Source organism: Haliotis cracherodii, unplaced genomic scaffold, assembly GCF_022045235.1.
Source record: "Haliotis cracherodii isolate W230 unplaced genomic scaffold, xgHalCrac1.p SCAF_1, whole genome shotgun sequence".
Classification (NCBI taxonomy): Eukaryota; Metazoa; Mollusca; class Gastropoda; order Lepetellida; family Haliotidae; genus Haliotis; species Haliotis cracherodii.
This window is the reverse complement of record NW_027266264.1, coordinates 19,621,728-19,644,247: the sequence shown is the minus strand read 5'-3', so window position 1 is coordinate 19,644,247 and position 22,520 is coordinate 19,621,728. Positions and strand designations below refer to the sequence as shown.

Sequence of the window (22,520 nt, the reverse complement as noted above, 5' to 3'; positions counted from 1 at the left end):
GGGCTTTTTCTGGGAAGAATAATAGGAAACCTTGCTTCCCAGGACAGGACTTCTGCAAACCTCAGTCTGCCATTTAATCTCATCACCCCTGTTTCATCCAGAAAAGGCTGTAATCCTATGAGTTTACTCTTAGGTGGTATTCTGCTGTCATGGTACAGTGCTAAATACTCTTTAGGAAATGCTTCCTTTTGATCTTCTGAAATTAGTTTTCTTTCAGCTCCTTCAATCTCTTCTAGGTCCAGTTCTTCTTTCCTTCTCATATCCTTTTGTGTCCGAGAGTTACTGAGAAACCTGTAGACCCATGCAAAGACTCTGCACAGTCTTTTCCAGTCGGAAAACCTACATGGATCCAAACGCCATGTCTGATCAACATCTTGCACCATCATTGTCACTTTCATATCTGATCCAGTTTTCCTTTCCAGCTCAACTTTCTGGAAAGCATGTATCTGTTTTGGCCATTGGCTTACATCAAATTTTAAGAACTCAGGACCTTGTAGCCATGCTTTTGTACCAAGTGTTTCAGGTTTACAACCTTTTGTAAGTATGTCAGCTGTATTCAAATTAGTTGGCACATGCATCCATTGGCTGGGTTTTGTCACTTCTTGTATAAAACCAACACGATTGGCCACAAATGGCTTAAAGCTTCTACTGTGGCTTTTTATCCACCACAACGCGTTCATGCTATCAGACCAGATCCTTGCATCATAAGGTGACATTTCTAGGCCTTTTGCAATAGCAAGCAGAAGTTTCACCCCAAGAACCGCTGCCATCACTGATAGCCTTCAGTGGAGCAACATGACTTTTTGCAGCTACAAGTTGACTTGCTGTCCTGTGTTCATTAACACTCACCAGATAAATGACTGCACCAAAAGCATCTTGTGATGCATCTGCAAACACATGTAGGCTTGGATTGGCTATTTCTGTTCTAAATTCTATCCATCTTGGGAAATATAAAGACTTCAAATCTGCCAATACCATTGCAAGACTTTTTCCTCTAACTCAGGATTCAGACTGTCATCCCAACCTACACGAGACACCCAAATGTGTTGCAATATTATCTTTGCCCGAATGGTAAATGGAGCTAACAGTCCCAAAGGATCAAATATCTTAGCAATCTCCCTCAAGAAAGCTCTTTTTGACATTTGAAAGTGATCATTTTGGATGTTGTAGCAGAATTGAAACCTATCACTCTCTGCATTCCAGAGCAACCCAAGAGCTTTCACTGATGGCAGTTCAGTCATCTGAATATTAATTTCAGATAGTCTATCTGCAACTGGAATACATTCAAGGACCTTCAATGAATTGGAGACCCACTTCCTGGTGTGCATTCCAGCTGTAGTCCACAGTTCATTCACCTGATCATAAAGCTCTATTGCTTTTTCTTCAGTTTCTACCGAATCCATTGTGTCATCCATGTATGTTGATTTAGCAACTGTGTCTGCAGCCAACGGAAGATGATTTTTGCATGACTTAGCATGTTCCTGTGTAACATACTGTGCCAGAAATGGTGAACAATTTATTCCGAAGACTACCCGTGAAAATTCATATAAATCAGGTTTTTGCTGATGCATCGAAAACCATCCTTACCATCGTTGTATTTCGTTCAGGTCGGACCACTGGAAAATGAGGTAAGTACCAACATTTTTTGTTAACCTCTTTTTCAGGAACTTTTGTGATGTATCCTTTTTTCAGATACTGTGATATCACGTCGCCATATGCTGTCTGAATTGTGACATCTTTGGATAACCTTTTCTCAATTTGTTTCAGACGTTTGAAAGCACTATCATAATTACTTTCAGGAAGCTTTGACTTATCCTTCCATGGAAAACCAACAGTGTACCTCTCTGAATCATTGGTAAGTGATTCTTTTACAGCATCCAGAGCCAGTTCCTCATCTCGTGTCATAAAGGGTGTGTACCCTGAAATGGTTTCAACCTCCCAGAACCTATTTACTAATGACTCAAGCTCTATTTCGTTGCTTGTTGTGGGTGAATCATGAGCACAGAATGAGCCAGTCACATGTGCAGTATGTATTTCTGATTCGTGTACTTTACCAACACACGTCCACCCCAATGGTTTTAGCCATGCTATAGGATCACCAGGATGACCACAAACATCTTCGAGAGAACAATGAAGTTCCAAATAGTCCATTCTAATCAATATGTCCACAATTGGTCTAGAACTCAATTTTGGAAACTCAATGTTACGCAAGTGACTCCAATCATTTGCATTTTTGTTCCAGTCAATCACTTTCATCATCCCTGTGACCTTTGTTGTAGTCAATGCTGATATCTTCATGTTCACTGATCCATCAACACTTTCTAATCCCACTTCAACAGCCATGCTATTAAAGGTTTCCAGCTTGCTGTTGAGAACATTCACAGATACGGTCTGTATTTGACCATGCACAACTCTCTGATGCTACGTCTTCATTGATATAGGTTTGTGTGCTGGCCTCACCCAGAAGAGCATTGACCTGTATTTTGCGAGTTCAATTTTTCAGTATAACAGGAATTGTCCTGAGCGAAGAAAAGGAATATTCCTTCTCGTAGTAGACGTTGTTGTCTGTTTGTACTCATTCCGAGCTTCTTCAGATTTGTTGCTTATATTCACAGTGTCCTTTGTCCGTGAGTTTACCCAATCACTATCATGTAGTAATTGATTGTGTGTCGACCGACATCCCTCAATACCACATGGCACATTTGTGGAACATAATTTCCCAACATGACGGATTCCTAAACACCGAAAGGAAAGCTTCAGTTCTTTTGCTCTGACCCATCGTTTCTGGATATCTAAAGCTTTGAAGCTTTTACAGTTTACAATCTGATGACCCTTCTCGTGACAGAAGTGACAGAGCTGTACCTGTTTCCTGCCAAAGAAAGATCCTGACTTTTGATTGGACTTATGTTCCCTATCATTGGGCCTTTCAACGATACCCAGTTTCACCTCAGATGCTACGGTTTGAAATTCGGATTCTTTTAGAACCCATTGTCTTAATGTCTCAACCGATTCCTGACGTTGGAGTTCAAACAGCCATCTTTGGTAATTTGTTATCATTGACCCGGTCATTTTCCTCAACAATTGGGAGTACAGACACCCGTCACCAAATTCCTCATTTTTGTCAGCTTCTCTAAGACTGACAACAGTAATAATTCTCTAAGTCCTTGGCGTTGCCAGGACGAATGGGTCTGAAGTTATAAACTTCCTCCATTCTTAAAGCAATCTGCCTTCTTTTACCTCCATACCTTCTCTCAAGCCGTTCCAAAGCTACATCATAAGCTGCAGCAGTGTGACCTAGCCTTGATATGAGATTAGAAGCCTCTCCTGCAACATATTGCTTTAGTTGTAACAGCTTATACTCATTAGTGGCATTAGCTCTGTCCACGCATGCCATGAAAGCAGCTTTCCAACTTTCGTAGTCTTTAATGTTGCCATGAAACACAGGAATTGAAACCCGTTTCATCTTGCTCCACATATCAACACCAATTTTATTGCTATGCGATGTCTTATTTCTCTCAATGAAAGATTTCATTTGGTGGTCATAGTTGCTATCTATCCGGTCATATGGCAAATGTAATTTCCCCCTTTCTATTTCAGTAGAAGCAGGTGCTTACATTTCTATTCTTATTCTACTCATATCTATTTCTGGTGCAACTGACTCACCATGACCAACATTCTGATGAACAGAAGAAACACATTGTTTTTCTTGAAGCTCTGCGACTTTAAGTTTCACAGGCATGCGTTTCTTTTAGTTAATTGGGCGAAATATCCTCGACATTATACCAGAAGACGAGCTGTCATCTGACCTGCTGCTCAAATGCAATCTTGCATTGTGTATTGTGTATTGCATCATCGCCAAATTCTAAGACTTCATCTATTTCCTTACATGTTTTCTTGGCATTCTCGTAATCTCCATGCTGGTCGTATGCCTGGGACAGGTCATACAATAAGTCAACAGCTTTAGCCTGAAGTGAACTCACCTTATCTATCTCATCCCTCGCTGCCTTCCTTGTGGGGAGGGGGGCACGGGTGGCCCAGTCGTCTAAGGCGCCGCGATTCGCTGTGCAGAGTTGCGTCCCTTGGGCACGCCAGAAACCTATGATTGTGGGTTCGAATCCCGGTTCGCCCCGATTATGTTTCTAGGTTTGTCAGCACCATACCCGTGCTCGTGGGTTTCACCGAAGTGGTAAACGTCTAAGAACTGCATCACTTCGGGCTTTCCTCCCACATTAAGCTGACACGCCGCGATATAACTGGAATACTGTTAAAAGCGGCGTTAAACCCAACTCACTCACTCCTTGTGGGGAGATCCTCCTGGTCTATCAAACTCAGCATCTGATTCTGAGCCTTTGTCAATGCAGACTTTGCTGCCGTCTTTTGTTTCTTAAGCTGAGCTATTTTTAACTCCAGCTTATCTACATCACTAATACTTGTAGCCTTTTCAGGATTTATTATCCCACCTTCAGACTTTGCTATATCAGACATGCTTGTTGCTTTGCCAGCCATTGTGAACAAACAAGCATCAAACTACACTTGAAAATCTATCCTATTTTTGAATGACGTACGTTGACCCTAAGAACTATCAACACCAGTCACTATAACTAACTAACTAGCCCATATTCAGAGCAACCACGCTCTGCTACCAATGGTTCGCAGTGGAAGACTAAACTAAACTAAACATGAACTTACCTTGTAATCAACTAAACATGAAATCCCCTTGTAATCAACTAAACGTGAAATCCCCTTGTAATGTAATGAACAATGAAAATGTGATAAGATCAAATGAAATGGATTTGAAACTTAGAGTGAAGTTGCCGTATGGTAACAATGTAAATGGGTAACTCTCTCAACTATTTCTATTCTATTCTATTTCTGTACTATTCTAATTCACCATTTGGTAACTGAGAGAGAGATATCCATTTAAAACTTACCCATATGAATGCCAGAAGCCAACTGAAAATAACTGTCTAGAGCATGCGCATTTTCCGCTTATCCAGCAAGAAGCACATGCTGCAAGCAAACTTCAACGCTTTCCGCGTAGCTGTTGTGTACCCATGAGTCAACCACTGTGTCCAGGAACATGAGACCTGTTCCCGGACACTTGTTCCCGGACGCTTCAGAACAAGCATCAATCCACGCAATTGGGATTGATGACGTGCATCAACCAAGTCAGCGAACCTGACCACCCGATCCCGTTAGTCGCCTTTTACGGCAAGCATGGGTTGAAGACCTATTTTACCCTGGATCTTCACAGGTCTATTTATACAGTATGTTAGTGTTCCAACCTGCAGTCGGCTGTGTTGGTCGGACTTGTGTCTGCCATCTGGGACTTGCTCGGACCTGTGGCATTTGTGTTGGGGCGAAGAATCCACGCTGGGCTTGGGGCATGGTGGGCACAAAGTAACCTGCTCCAGTTGGCTGGAACATCTGGTTAAACTGTGCTGTTTGCTGAAGAAGACAATCATTGCAAATATTTAAAAAAGAAAAAAATTCAGTTGTGTCAAATGCAGATCATGGAACTGACAGCGTATGAACCGTTTGGATTTATGTCACTCCAATTGTCTTTCAATAATGTCATGGTTATCAATTGGAAAAGGAGAGTGGAACTTATTGTATCCATGGGGATGGTGCTAACAGTCAAAGGATTATACCTGAAGCAAATGTGGAATTTGAATGACAATCACAGTACCATGGCCAAACAGACAATAAGGCATAGCTGAGACAAGTTTCCTCCGATAACGAGACAATATGACCCATAGCCAAGCATGAAGATTAATTGATTGCTTAGGAAACTTATCCATGTGACCCAAGATTCTTGTAGAAAATGTTTGAAATGGAAGAATTTCCCATTTAAAGTTGATGGAATCTTTAAGAAATGTTTATGCAGCAAAACCATGTGTACCTGTTGTTTCATGGTGGTCATTCTCTGCATGTACTGTGAGGCAAGGTGAGCACGTCGGTCCTCCTTACGCTGGGACAGTGCCACATACAGAGGTTTTGACACAATGATACGGCCATTCATCTCGGTTACAGCCCTGGTTGCCTCCTCGGGAGAGCTGAAGCACACAAAACCGAAGCCCTTTGAACGACCACCTTTGCTCATGACCTGGAAAAAGAGTTGAAATCAACCAACATGAAAAATACTTATCTTTTTCCGTTAAAAGGGAAAATGCAACAATAAAGATTTCATGGAAAAAGATTAACCAATTTGTCACTCTGGATATTCATCAAGGAAGCATTAACTACTCATGTACAGACAAGTGTTCACAGAAACCGCTCATGGCAACAGTGCCACATGGATACACTTGTCGGATTTTCAATATTGCCCAGTATAAAGACGTGGATAGCCATTTAGGTAAAACTACACACCAGGGTGTGTGGGCATGACAAAGTATCTGTTATGTATGAAATGCCCTTTCTCAGAACACAAATGTTTTTCACATACTCGAGCACTGGTGATGGTTCCAAATTGCGAGAACTCCTTCCTTAGTCTCTCGTCGTCGACCACATCCTCCAGATTTTTGACATACAGATTCACACCCTGATTTCGGTGGATCCTCTCCACTTTGATCTTCTCGAACTTGTCCTTCAATTCAGCTTGGCGTTCTGCTTTCTTATGTGCACGACCAGCATGCAACACCTTGCCCCCTCCAAGCTCCATGCCATTCAAGTTATCTACGGCCTAACAGAAACATTACTTCATTTATCTTAGAACATCTTAAGCAAACGTCATTACAAATGAAAGGAATGGTAGTTTTTCTACTAAAATGCATTAGTGTTTGACACACCAGCTGGATAAATAAATAATTTTCATTTTTGGCGTATATTGCAAAAATACATTTAGCCTGTAAGTTGCAAATTGATCAACTGTTTCTTATCCATGGAACACAATACACACCTTCTTAACCGCCTCAGGTTCCTCATAGCTAACAAAACCAAACCCTCTTGACTTGCCAATTTCATCTGTCATCACCTGCCAAAAAAAAGAAAGACATTTTTTGTAATATATATTGATCCACAAAGGTAAAACCTGAACATTTAGTGTACAAGTATGTGATGTAACTTCCTTAATTGGTGCCAAACACCTCAATCACCAAGGAGGAAACAGAAAGGAATGTGTGGGGTCACTGCAAGAGCTCATTAACCATGTCAACAGGCAGAAAATCTTGCTTGAGCAATTTCAAACTGTCAAGACATAAATACATTATCCCCTTTCATGACAAAGTAATGGAAGAACATCAATTGAACAAAGGAACATATCAAAACCTAACAAGTAACTCTGAATAAAAGTGGTATTAGATAAGATCTTACCTTGGCACTTATGATCTTGCCGAATGGATCAAACAATTCCCTAATCTTGTCATCGTCCAACTCGTCTCCGAAGTTCTTGATGTAAACATTGTTGAAACGCTTCATCTTGTCACCAGGCAGGGCGATTCGCTCTTTCCTAGGGATGAACTTGCCAACATACCTGTTACAAACAGGACAAAAGTAAGGAAAGCTGCCCACTGGCATTGGTGAACAGAAAGTAGCAAAAAAATAATATACATGGAAACACATTGTAATTTTAGAGAGCTGCAGAGCGATACATTTTGCAATATACATGGGGGCCTAGATAATACATATTTGTTCTCTTCAAATGGCACTTCATTCAATAATCCCGACTTCGGATTGCAAGATGGGGAGTAGGGATAAATGACCTATTATGTCCCCAATATGGAATGTTAATGTAACAGTGTGACGCGTATGCAGTTTACTTTGTTTAGATAAGAACCCAGTCCATCCAAAGGCCAAAAAAGGTAGATATGATTCATATAAATATATCCTCATTCATCTGTGACTATTGGAAAATATCGATGAACAAGGGTTGTATTGTGATATGGTATACTGCTGACGGTCAGATTCCTTGCTACAACACTACTTTGGGGGGACCAAATAATTTACACGTGTTATAGACGACCAGCAGGTTTAGTCGGAGGGGGCAGATGACAGTACATGCTTCCTCTGCCTACCTAATACCATACACACTGCACTTTTCATTTTGAAAAAAAGATAAGAATATAGTAGTTACTGATTCATAGTGTAAAAACATTTATCACTTGTTATGCTCAGAAAAGAACAGTAAACCCTTCAGCTAATTCATGTGAAAAAACAGCTATATCAAACTTGGTCCCCAAAAAATTGAGATACTGTGGTAGTCTCATTTTGTCAGGGATGAAATCTCAAATCTTTTCGTTAACTGATGGACCAGGTTGGCTGCTTTGGAAGTCATCTTTGAGGAGCGATGGAAATAAGAACAGCGATCTGATTGGATATCACATCTTCATCACAAGGAACAGCTCATTTTCTACACGGTGTGGTGCCACAAAGAGGCCAAGAAAAGTAGGCTTGAAATGGCATTGGTAGACAAGTCTTTGATATAGGCTTGAGGACACTTGCCTTGGGAAGATGCTAACAGCCACGATGCCCAAAATAAGACAGGGCCCTAGCTTTCATGGCCAACCACACCTCAAAGGAAACACTGCCCCTTCGATACCATAGGATAAGGAGACCTGGTCCACCCATACTCTTTTTACAGAGGGCACAATGAAAGATCAGCCAGCATGGCTATCTTTCGCAACAAAAGCAAGCTACGAAAATTTAGATATTTTGCTCCTGGGTTGAGTTTATGTTTGATATGCACTTACACTTTCTTGCCATTAAGCAACAGGCCATTAACTTTCTCAATGGCCTGTCTGGCAGCTTCCTCGGTCTCAAAGTGGACAAAACCATAACCCTTGGAGCCATTTTCATCAGAAGCTATCTGCAAAGAGAAAAGTTGGGTACCTCACTTTAAATCTACAGATGAAAAACATTATCATAAAAATTAAAATATGCTGTCTTAGAAATCAGTTAACTGTAGTCTTGAATATAGACTTATTGGTTGAACTTACTAGACGGGAAACTAAACACTGGCTTTAGGCCGTTATCAGACCTGCACCAATCTCAAATGAGATGTGGACTAGTTGTTTGCATTACACTGTATCATCATACAAGGAATCCGAGAGTCCACGCTTTAAGTAACCTATGCAAAATCCATCTCGGTTAATGACAATGCCATCAGTTAGTCTATTAACATACCTTACAAGACAGGATGTTGCCGAAAGCAGAGAATGTGTCATACAGAGCTTTGTTGTCGATGCTCTTGTTCAAATTCTTGATGAACACATTGCCCTCTCCAGACTTTCTCAAGGAAGGGTCTCGTTGAGACCACATTATTCTGATTGGTCGACTCTTGATGGTATCAAAGGTCATTGTGTCCAAAGCCCTTTCAGCTGTAAATACGTACAATATATATACAAATTACAAAGAAAAAAGATTAGCAATCAAAATTCCAATCTAATTTTGTATTCACATGCAACTGGTCCGAGAAGAGGGAAGTTGATGAATAACAGAAAAAAAGAAGGACAAGCCTTTGACAAGATTTGAAAGTCTCTCAGTGTTGGCTTAATTCAACTTTGATTCATAATGGGAACACTTAAATTACTAAGCAGCTATTTCAGGTCACAAAAACATACACAAACGGGTAGGTATATTGATATATAAAAGGCAGCATAAGAGCCACAATACCAAGTGCATGAAATTGAATGTGCTTTCATGTAAGTAAGCACTTAACAGAATAAAGCTGTGACCTTGATGTATTAAAACAGTGGTTGATGGTGTGAACTCCACCCAGGCTGTTACGAGGTCAGTCAAGTCACATGTGGCAAAAGTAGGACATAGTCGTGGGGATGAAATAGGTTATTTTAACGCTGAAACGAACAAGTTCATCTTGCCAGAATATACACAAGAAGGCCTCGCCTACATGTCCTGAATCGAAACATCGTGATGCGCATTAGGCCTATTACTTTCAAACGCGATAAAGCAAAGGTCCTCAATATGCAATTATAACGAATACAGACATGATGGATATTTAACATACCGTCAGCAGGTTGTTGGAAATTAACATAGGCGTAGCCAAGTGATCGTCGAGTTATCATGTCTCGACACACACGAATGCACAACACGGGTCCTGCTGTTGAGAATTTCTTGAACAACATGGCTTCTGTGACATCAGGGTGCAGATCTCCAACGTAGAGAGATGCCATCGGATAGCTTGGTCCTGCGGGATTCATCTTGGCTTGTTTGTTTTCTCGTAGAGTTCTTCAAAATCAATGTGGTTTGGAACTTGGGTACTGACTTCCTCCGTATGTCGACTCAGGAACTGCCGTTTCAATAACTTTTTTTGGTATTTTTGGTTAAGTTTTTCTTATTTTTTTGGTTGTTTTTTTCAATGTATTGTGGTTTTTTATGGTATTTTTTAGAATAATTATTCCTATCTTACGAGTGACATGGCCTGTCTGGCAGCTTCCTCGGTCTCAAAGTGGACATTACCATAACCCTTGGAGCCATTTTCATCAGAAGCTATCTGCAAAGAGAAAAGTTGGGTACCTCACTTTAAATCTGCAGATGAAAAACATTATCATAAAATTTAAAATATGCTGTCTTAGAAATCAGTTAACTGTAGTCTCGAATATAGTCCCAACTTATTGGTTGAACTTACTAGATAGGAAACTAAACACTGGCTTTAGGTCGTTATCAGACCTGCACCAATCTCAAATGAGATGTGGACTAGTTGTTTGCATTACACTGTATCATCATACAAGGAATCCGAGAGTCCACGCTTTAAGTAACCTATGCAAAATCCATCTCGGTTATTGACACAATGCCATCAGTTAGTCTGTTAACATACCTTACAAGACAGGATGTTGCCAAAAGCAGAGAACGTGTCATACAGAGCTTTGCTGTCGATGCTCTTGTCCAAATTCTTGATGAACACATTGCCCACTCCAGAATTTCTCAAGGAAGGGTCTCGTTGAGACCACATTATTCTGATTGGTCGACCCTTGATGGTATCAAAGTTCAGTGTCTCCAAAGCCCTTTCAGCTGTAAATATGTACAATATATATACAAATTAGAATGAAAAAAGATTAGCAATCAAAATTCCAATCTAATTTTGTATTCACATGCAACTTCAAATTTTCAACAGACGTCCTCTTCACAGTCAACTGACAGTTGTGCAAGTAGTCTTTGAATTGTTAGCAATTAACATCAGGTCTTTTTAACTTAGAATATGGTTTGGAGGTTTGGAGGTTACCAGTAGTTCAGAGTGATATGCAACTGCCCCAATGGTTGAACAATGTCGTAAAACATTGTTCAACAATGTTGAAGTGAGACTGACCAATCAGAGAGCAGAACTACTAACACCATATGAGCCTGTATACTGTCAGTAAAAATCCAAGATGGTTGTTACTGATCTAATATGAGACTGTTTACCGTCAGTGACAGCCATTTTGGATTTTCCAACAGCCACCTATCATATTTCACATGAAAAATGGGAACAGAAATTTGTTATTCGACACTGTTTTGCGTTTTAATATAAATAATATTTATTTTAGATAACGTTTGTGACTTAATTAATAGATTATAGTTAAAATTATCAACAAGGTTTGAAGAGTGGTCTCCCTTTGACCCTTAACTCAACAGTTGTAAGGGTCAAGTTTTTCATTTTGACATTACGTGATATTGATACCAGATAGTGCATGGCCGTAGTTAACTTTTTTTTACGGGGGGGGCCAAATATTTGTACAAGTATCACTTGTCCCCAACTTGATTCAAATAAAACTGTTTTCTATAAAAAATCTTCTAACCAAATATGACACTGTATACAGCAACTAAAGACACCTTAACTTATAATATGCTTCTCAACCTTTCCCTGAACATCAGTGGTTTGATAACAATGTAAGGACCTACACCGAAATGTAGCTCCTAATTGTATTAAAGAAGTTGTTCATCCATATACATGTAGCTTGTCCGTACTCCTTAAAAATGCCTCATGGAGAAAAACACTTCAAACTTTTGGAATAACGCTTTATTTTTCTACTCATGACTGAAGCATTTGATGCAAGAGTTGTTCAAACATTATATGATTTTCAAGCATTAAGTGCTCTAGCTTAATCGGGTTAGTCAATATAGCCTCAATGTCTCGCTGGTGTAAGGGAGATAACTCCATTAGGGGGCTGCAATGTGGAATTACTCTAATGGTATGTTTTATTTTGTCACTAAAGGGTGCTTGCTGGTGTTGTGTGCTTTTACTTGTGAACCATGCTTTTTCCCAACCAACCCACCATGGGGGAACATAATATGTAATTTTATCATTTTTGAGTTTAACAGTAAATGACCATTTCACCAGACTTGTGGTAGAGTTATTACTGTTAGTTCTTAAGTTCAAGATAATCACAAGGGTTCAAAGATTTGATTTCCTCAGGGTTCCCATGTGATATGTTTGTAATCAGGTTTATTTAAACATCCTGTAAACATCACTGAAAGGTTAGGTTTCACAAACATGATCACATAACCTACAGACTACCCTGGTCTATTTTAGAACACTATTATTAATATTTACAAAGATGAGATTCTCTGAGGGACCAGTGTATCTTTCCTTCTATGCTAATGACTTTTCAATCACATTTTAACAAGATTCTGAATACATATAGATAATTTGATGTTTAGATATAGATCACTTGTTGACATCAAGAATGCAATTTTTAGATATCATAAAATGATTTATTGATGACACCAATTTTATTTTAAGATATAATAAAAACATTTGACATCTCAAATTTGTTTCATTACATATCACTTAACACTTTACCGACATTACAAATTCAATTCTTTCAGACATCAAAATTATTTATTGGAATAAATTCCATTTTTAGACATAATTTTTTTATTGACACAACAAATTCGAATTTTGGATATAAAATGATTTATTGATATCACACATTTGATTGTTTTGTCACATATTCAAAGTTTAATTTTCTAAAAATGGTTCATTGATGTCACAAATTCGATTTCTAGATATCCCAAATTCAATTGATTGATATAACAAATTCGAAAATTAGATATGATTTATTTATAATTTAAATTTCAGACATAAAATGATATATCACAAATATGATTTATATTATATTCGATTGCAGACAAGGAGTGTGGGTAATTCAACTTATTATCAGCATATCATATCAAACCTAACTAAATAGTATAACATCTGTAAATGTGTTTTTCATAATTTCACCTTCCCTAAATAAATATTTCCAATTTACTTTGAGTGATAAGCTTGGCAGACAATATTGTTTACAAGTAACTTAATTCTTTACAGCGATATGAACCTAGAAGTAAATTATTGATTTTCCATTTTTTTATACCAATAAATACTAAACGAATTTGTGATTTCTAAAATTGAGATATTAAAAAAAAAGAAGATATTGTGACTTACTTGATCTATTTTACTTTCTTATATCAACAATTTAATTTAGTGATCTAAAACACTTCAAATTTAAAATCTCAAAACTGGATTTGTAATATAAATAAATTAATTATTGATATCAAATTCAATTATTGACGTCAATAAATTAATTATTGATGTTATAACACAGGGAATAGTAAAATGGCGTCTCCGCTACTTTCACTTTCATGTTGCTTCCTGTTAGCGATCCGATGTTCATGTAACCTACAGCTATGAAAACAATATTGCATGTTCCTTCTGTAACATCCACTGGACTAAAAAATGATATACATATATTATAAAGGGTCAGTCTGTGTGACTTATTTGACAAGTGTACGGTCATCGTACCCCGACAAGGGCCCAAGTTACAAACCACGGTTTTTCTCTGGCCCAGGCTTATAACAAGCCACCGTAATGTAGCTTAATTAGTCTTGAGTGCGGTGTAGAAAGCAAACAAACCTAGATGAACATGATGAAACTTGCCGTATCACCGTACAGCTGGTCTTCGTCTGAATCAGAGGGACGTAAATCCGCAACTTGTTTTGATCCGATACTGGGCACCAATGAATGACATTTAGTGACGTAATTCAATCGCAGCCAGCGACAGATCGGCCACCGCTCCTCTTTCACGTACAAGCTCCTCACAGGATAGACCGTTTGAGACACATGCCCTGTGAAGGAGCTTGTAGACTGGATCCCAGTCAAGTCGCAGACGGTGCAAGGCTAAATAATGTCCCTTTCTTTTACCGAAATCGATGAAAAGTTAGTACTTGCGACTTTCAGAGGTTGGCAACTTGGCATATCAAGAAATCGTACTTTTTTTCGCAAATTCGTGGAAAAAATAATCAGGACAGTTGACAGCTACCATATAGTACAAATATTGTTGTGGTGCATTTGATTTTACCAGCATCTGCCAGTGATGAAAACCAAGTTCTCTATCAGTAGTTTAAATGAACAAATCAGAATAAATTGAATTTTTTTTGAAGCCATGAATTCATTGACCCTCCAATCTTAGACAATTTTGGGTAAACTGACAAAACAAATAAAATAATGAAATATTTATTTATGACATAGATCTACATATTGAATTGTGACCTAAAATGTATATAAAATCTTAAATGACAAAAAAGTATTTTTATGGTCTTGTCCTGTGCTTAGATATATTTACCAGATTATCCATAGTGTTTAGAAAGGATAATGCTAATCTTTTTAAAACCAAATGTATGTCAATCCTATACTTCACCACTTTACCAAATGCCCCTCGTCAGCTTCAATACACCTACCAGATTGTTAACCTATTAATAAAGGATCCTGCAAAAGAAATATTAATAAATACCATATTTTATATTTAACACTTTATTAATAAAGGATTCTGCAAAAGAAAACACTCAAACACAACCAATGAAATTGTGTCAACAAATTCACTCCCGACTTGTCTACAAGATCACTGTAAATTGTGTCCAAGTTGGCGGTGTCTACAATTTCACCGAATCCCTCAAGATATGGCTACTGCACAATATATATCCAAAGACTTGTGTTGTGATAATGAATGTGCTCCGGTTCAGATCGAGCTCCCAAGTACACTAAGCCAGGTAGTATCATGCAATGATTTGCCAGTCAAAAGTTACAAGCACAATTGAGTAAATGTTAGTGTTTTGAAGCTGCATCAGTTTCTTAAAAGTATCAATACATGGGAAGGCAAATCGTGTATTGCATCATTTGGGATGCATTACCATTGAATCAACCATACCATGCCATGCTGAAGATTTGGTTTGTTGTTCAACACCGCACTCAGCAATATTCCAGCTATATGCCATGCTGAAGAACCAGATCTATATTTCTCATTGTGTTGCATTCTATTCTCTAATGTTACGAACAACAAAACCACAATTCAATGAAACGGTTTATTTGTTGTAAAATAAAACATTGGTTTAACAGACTCAATAGATTATTAACTACATCCATTACAGTAGTCCCTCTTCTCATGTTCTCTATAATGCTTCCATACAACTCAACTGACAAACAATGGTTAAGTCATTCAAAGAAAGTTGACAAACATTCAATACAGCAAAGCAAAAATGAACTAAGAACACTATTGTACACAATACATAAAGGTCTGTTTTTTTAGTCTGTTGCTATTTTTATAATGCTATTATACACTTTGTATGTCATAACAGCGGAGTTATGGATAAAGTTAATAATCTATCAGTACCTGACTGCAACTGATGTTTTTTTAACAGTGAAAACAGGAGAACTCTCCTATTTTGTACTTATTTTAACATATTTTGCTATTTTTTTCTATTTTTTTTTCAAACTGTAAGAATGCCATTCTGCACCATCAAAAGGACAGACAAAACAATGCAAGACAAACTTTGCTTGCACAAACAGCTACAATTTACAATCCAGCTATTTTTTTGGCTAGATTGTGTCACTTGTCCAGATGTTCCCTGTCTAGCTTGACGGTGCAGAAATAACAAATGGAGGAAGTGGGAAGAGATCACTTGTCGCCTTTGGACATGGCAGCAGCTTCCTTGGCCTGGTGGGCTTGCAATACAGCAACCGCCTCGTCAACCTGGGGACACAAAACATACTGATCAGCATCTCAAACAATAGCAAAGGCATTCTCAAGACATCTTGGTTGTACAATTTCATCAGCCTATTCAATGTCAAGGGCAGATACAGAGACTACAGCCACAAAGTATTCTGGACGCTGTTTTAATTCTTTTAGTGCTTCTCTGAGTTTCCTATTATCAAAACAGGATATTTCAAAAATAACTTGTTACTGTATCCAGTTTCACAGAAAGTTCACTTCAATAGATTAACAAGACAATAATTCTGAAAAAAAATCACTAAAAAAATACACCCAAATCTTTCATGACCATGGTTAATCTGTCATGGCTGGTGGGTATTGCGACACAGCCTTCCAAATGTGGTCGTTCTTTAATTTCTGATGAGTAGCATATATTCAGAGATCCCGTCTTTGATCTACCTACCCTTGCCTTGAGAGACTCGTTTGACTCCAACATGTGAAGAAGTTCGGAGTTGTCGATCTCGAGCAACATGCCAGTGATTTTTCCGGCCAGCTCGGGGTACATTCTCTGGATAAGAGGGAACAGCCTCTCTCCTAGCATCTGCTTTTGTTCCTGTGGTGGTGCAGCAGCCAACATGGAGGCCGTCAGAGGCTCCTGCCCAGTGATGACAACAGACTGCTGGGGCTGAAACAGATGAGATGTATGAAGACTGATTATCAGTAGTTTATCTACCTATAATCTCAAAATGATATGGTTACTTTATGTAACACTAGGGCTGTTACGATTCACTCGCGTATTCAGTGAATCGAAACGTATCCATTCATGAATTGAATTCGTTATTCGTGGTCACTAGAATCGAATATTTACGAATATGCAATCATGTGCATCTACATACCCTGTACCTACAGATATCCATAAAAAACATATTATAGCAGAGATTTCTTTAAAGACAACACTCATATATATAATTTAACAGTATTGTGGTCACCGGTCATTGTCATATTTGAGCAGATACTAGTACCTGGATAAATGCAGTATAAAAATGTATAATATATTAATAATTATCCAACCATCTCAAATAATTTGTTATTTTCCACTGAATGTAACAAATTAAAGATCAACTGCGTACTTGTTATTATATTCGTGAATAAATATTCGTATTAGTTACCCTATATTCATAATATGAATCGTATTTGCCTCATAGTGTATTCGTTGCAGCCCTACGCAACACCCAACTAACATCTTGAAAGACCAGGGATTTAGTTGATATAGTTCTGTATTTTCACCCAAACCATAAAACATAAAAACAGCTGGTTGACGAGATGTTGGGATATGAACCATAGCTTTTAAATAGCCAAGTCATAGCTATGACTTTTCAAGACTTGGGCGTTTTCCAGACAATTTCTCTCCCATTCTATTGATGTCAGTGTATCTACTAACTTTTTAATCTTCTGTTTTTTAACTAACAATGAAATCTGAAATCTAAAGCACTGACCAACCTGACCTAAAGTTAAGGCCTAAAGTTGCATTAAACCACATTTCAGAAACATCTGTAAAGGTGAAGGTCAAATATGACAACTAGCAACTGGACAACTGGAATCAAACTGAAGCTACCTGCTGCTTGTCCTGTGACTGTGGAACAGCTGCTGGGGGGTTGCGCATCTGGATGTTGAACTTGAATCTTTGTCTGTTGGGGGCATTGGGCATCGCTGCTGCAGCAGCTGCTGGTCGGTTGCCCATGCTCGGGCCCATTGCAGCCATGCGAGCATTGGGGTTGGTTGGCACTGCACCAGACTGTCCAGTGATTGGCTGGGCATAGACACCTGCACGGACGGCTGGCTGGCCAGCTCGTGGGGCAGTAGTGCGCATCTGGCCACTGGTGGGCATGCCTTGGAAACCTGCAAGCAACAAAAACAATGTCAGTTTGCCAGTGACAGAGATGGTAAGGGTATAACAGTTTCAGACTTGAATTGCCCATTCAGACAAGTAGCTCTTATTAGAAGAGTTAATTTAGCATACATATTTAAACAGTTTGTTGGATGTTTAATGCCACATTCAGCAATACTCCAACTATATGACGGCGGTCTATAAACAATCGAGCCTGGACCAGACAATCCAGTGATTAATATCATGAGCATTGGTTCACAGTGGAAGACTAAACTAAACTAAACATGAAATCCCCTTGTAATCAACTAAACGTGAAATCCCCTTGTAATCAACTAAACGTGAAATCCCCTTGTAATCAACTAAACGTGAAATCCCCTTGTAATGTAATGAACAATGAAAATGTGATAAGATCAAATGAAATGGATTTGAAACTTAGAGTGAAGTTGCCGTATGGTAACAATGTAAATGGGTAACTCTCTCAACTATTTCTATTCTATTCTATTTCTGTACTATTCTAATTCACCTTTTGGTAACTTAGAGAAAGATATCCATTTACTCCTTTACTTTGTCGCTTTGATAAACTTGGGTCGTGTTACTTAGCACCAACACTGTTCATTTAACGTGAAATAGGTTACTGTCCAACGAAGGAATGTGTGATATTACAATATTATCACTGGCTTCAGTTCACTATGTGTGATATTCCAATATTATCACTGGCTTCACTATTTTCCTTCCGAAAGAACGAATGTCACATGGCGCGCAATCACGCAAAGCCGTAGCTGATGTGTTCGTTCTGTCACTTTTCCTGAATTACCACATTAAGTAAACAGTTCCAAAATGCTCCTTGAGGTATCCTATCCCATCCTCGACTCCAAAACTGTCATGTATTCACACCTTTATGCTCGGGAGTATGCACGCCAAACACAACAGAACATGGAAGGAAGCCATCATAGTTTACTCAGACATCGCATCCATACATGACGTCATCATATGACGTAACGAGATGATGTGTACTTGGATATTGCGGGAAACTGTATCACACAAGTTGTAAACAACTATAAGGAGAATACACTACAATGCATCTTGAAACTTTGTGCTGCTGGCAGCCAGTGCAGCTCCTTGAGCTCTTTGCCCATACGAGAGAGCATTACAGTGGTCAGGCTGAAAGACTGACAAGGCGGGTGTGGCAGCTGTTTCCTTGGTGACATGCTTACAAATATGACTGACTTGTGACGAAAGATTGCAGTTCTGCACCATCTAAAGGACAGACAAAACAATGCAAGACAAACTTTGCTTGCACAAACAGCTACAATTTACAATCCAGCTATTTTTTCGGCTAGATTGTGTCACTTGTCCAGATGTTCCCTGTCTAGCTTGACGGTGCAGAAATAACAAACGGAGGAAGTGGGAAGAGATCACTTGCCGCCTTTGGACATGGCAGCAGCTTCCTTGGCCTGGTGGGCTTGCAATACAGCAACAGCCTCATCAACCTGGGGACACAAAACATACTGATCAGAATCTCACACAATAGCAAAGGCATTCTCAAGACATCTTGGTTGTACAATTTCCTCAGCCTATTCAATGTCAAGGGCAGATACAGAGACTACAGCCACAAAGTATTCTGGACACTGTTTTAATTCTTTTAGTGCTTCGCTGAGTATAGTATTATCAAAACAGGACATTGCAAAACTAACTTGTCACTGTATCCAGTTTCACAGAAAGTTCACTTCAATAGATTAACAAGACCACAATTCTGAAAAAAAATATACCACCAAAAAAATACACCCAATTCTTTCATGACCATGGTTAATCTGTCATGGCTGGTGGGTATTGCAACACAGCCTTCCAAATGTGGGCGTTCTTTAATTTCTGATGAGTAGCATATATTCTGAGATCCCGTCTTTGATCTACCTACCTTTGCCTTGAGAGACTCGTTTGACTCCAACATGTGAAGAAGTTCGGAGTTGTCAATCTCGAGCAACATGCCAGTGATTTTTCCGGCCAGCTCGGGGTACATTCTCTGGATAAGAGGGAACAGCCTCTCTCCTAGCATCTGCTTTTGTTCCTGTGGTGGTGCAGCAGCCAACATGGAGGCCGTCAGAGGCTCCTGCCCAGTGATGACAACAGACTGCTGGGGCTGAAACAGATGAGATGTATGAAGACTGATTATCAGTAGTTTATCTACCTATAATCTCAAAATGATATGGTTACTTTATGTAACACTAGGGCTGTTACGATTCACTCGCGTATTCAGTGAATCGAAACGTATCCATTCATGAATTGAATTCGTTATTCGTGGTCACTAGAATCGAATATTTACGAATATGCAATCATGTGCATCTACATACCCTGTACCTACAGATATCCATAAAAAACATATTATAGCAGAGATTTCTTTAAAGACAACACTCATATATATAATTTAACAGTATTGTGGTCACCGGTCATTGTCATATTTGAGCAGATACTAGTACCTGGATAAATGCAGTATAAAAATGTATAATATATTAATAATTATCCAACCATCTCAAATAATTTGTTATTTTCCACTGAATGTAACAAATTAAAGATCAACTGCGTACTTGTTATTATATTCGTGAATAAATATTCGTATTAGTTACCCTATATTCATAATATGAATCGTATTTGCCTCATAGTGTATTCGTTGCAGCCCTACGCAACACCCAACTAACATCTTGAAAGACCAGGGATTTAGTTGATATAGTTCTGTATTTTCACCCAAACCATAAAACATAAAAACAGCTGGTTGACGAGATGTTGGGATATGAACCATAGCTTTTAAATAGCCAAGTCATAGCTATGACTTTTCAAGACTTGGGCGTTTTCCAGACAATTTCTCTCCCATTCTATTGATGTCAGTGTATCTACTAACTTTTTAATCTTCTGTTTTTTAACTAACAATGAAATCTGAAATCTAAAGCACTGACCAACCTGACCTAAAGTTAAGGCCTAAAGTTGCATTAAACCACATTTCAGAAACATCTGTAAAGGTGAAGGTCAAATATGACAACTAGCAACTGGACAACTGGAATCAAACTGAAGCTACCTGCTGCTTGACCTGTGACTGTGGAACAGCTGCTGGGGGGTTGCGCATCTGGATGTTGAACTTGAATCTTTGTCTGTTGGGGGCATTGGGCATCGCTGCTGCAGCAGCTGCTGGTCGGTTGCCCATGCTCGGGCCCATTGCAGCCATGCGAGCATTGGGGTTGGTTGGCACTGCACCAGACTACTAACTTTTTAATCTTCTGTTTTTTAACTAACAATGAAATCTGAAATCTAAAGCACTGACCAACCTGACCTAAAGTTAAGGCCTACAGTTGCATTAAACCACATTTCAGAAACATCTGTAAAGGGGAAGGTCAAATATGACAACTAGCACAGGTCTGGTGCTGACAAATCAATGAAAAAGCACTATTTTCTTAGAAAATTCACTTATCGAAATCAAACTTGACACTGAACCTCTCCTACTTGGTATAGAAAGTGTACTCCCAAATGGAAACGAATCCATGAAGTGGTTTTCAAGTTACAGGTCACAAATGTAGAAGTAAAAAATATATATCTAAGTTCAAACAGAGACCATATAATAGAACACAAATGTTTTCACATACTCGAGCACTGGTGATGGTTCCAAATTGCGAGAACTCCTTCCTTAGTCTCTCGTCGTCAACCACATCATCCAGATTTTTGACATACAGATTCACACCCTGGTATCGGTTGATCCTCTCCATTTTGATCTTCCCGAACTTGCCCTTCAATTCAGCTTGGCGTTCTGCTTTCTTTTGTGCACGACCAGCATACAACACCTTCCCCCCTCCAAGCTCCATGCCATTCAAGTTATCTACGGCCTAACAGAAACATTACTTCATTTATCTTAGAACATCTTAAGCAAACGTCATTACAAATGAAAGGAATGATGGTTTTTCTACTAAAATGCATTAGTGTTTGACACACCAGCTGGATAAATAAATAATTTTCATTTTTGGCGTCATATTGCAAAAATACATTTAGCCTATAAGTTGCAAATTGATCAACTGTTTCTTATCCATGGAACACAATACACACCTTCTCAGCTGCCTCAGGTTCCTCAAAGCTAACATAACCAAACCCTCTTGACTTGCCAATTTCATTTGTCATCACCTGCCAACAAAAAAAATGACATTTTTTGTAATATATATTGATCCACAAAGGTAAAACATGGAACATTTAGTGTACAAGTATGTGATGTAACTTCCTTAATTGGTGCCAAACACCTCAATCACCAAGGAGGAAACAGAAAGGAATGTGTGGGGTCACTGCAAGAGCTCATAAACCATGTCAACAGGCAGAAAATCTTGCTTGAGCAATTTCAAACTGTCAAGACATAAATACATCCTCCCCTTTCATGACAAAGTAATGGAAGAACATCAATTGAACAAAGTACCATATCAAAACCTAACAAGTAACTCTGAATAAAAGTGGTAATAGATAAGCTCTTACCTTGGCACTTATGATCTTGCCGAATGGATCAAACAATTCCCTAATCTTGTCATCGTCCAACTCGTCTCCGAAGTTCTTGATGTAAACATTGTTGAAACGCTTCATCTTGTCACCAAGCAGGGCGATTCGCTCTTTCCTAGGGATGAACTTGCCAACATACCTGTTACAAACAGTACAAAAGTAAGGAAAGCTGCCCACTGGCATTGGTGAACAGAAAGTAGCAAAAAATAATATATATG

General features: G+C 38.8%; 1 protein-coding gene and 1 pseudogene across 1 annotated transcript; both read right to left on the bottom strand.

Annotated features, from left to right (window-relative positions):
* LOC139454530 (uncharacterized) overlaps positions 1–22,520 on the bottom strand; it is a 47,383-nt pseudogene that overhangs the window by 4,921 nt on the left and 19,942 nt on the right.
* LOC139470698 (polyadenylate-binding protein 1A-like) lies at positions 15,257–21,027 on the bottom strand. Its single transcript, XM_071252952.1, has 6 exons — positions 20,852–21,027; positions 19,700–19,921; positions 19,208–19,274; positions 17,512–17,795; positions 16,360–16,581; positions 15,257–15,938 (listed from the first exon to the last, which is right to left on the bottom strand). Exons 1-6 carry the CDS (start codon positions 20,996–20,998, stop codon positions 15,864–15,866), a joined length of 1,017 nt encoding a protein of 338 aa, XP_071109053.1. The 5' UTR covers positions 20,999–21,027; the 3' UTR covers positions 15,257–15,863.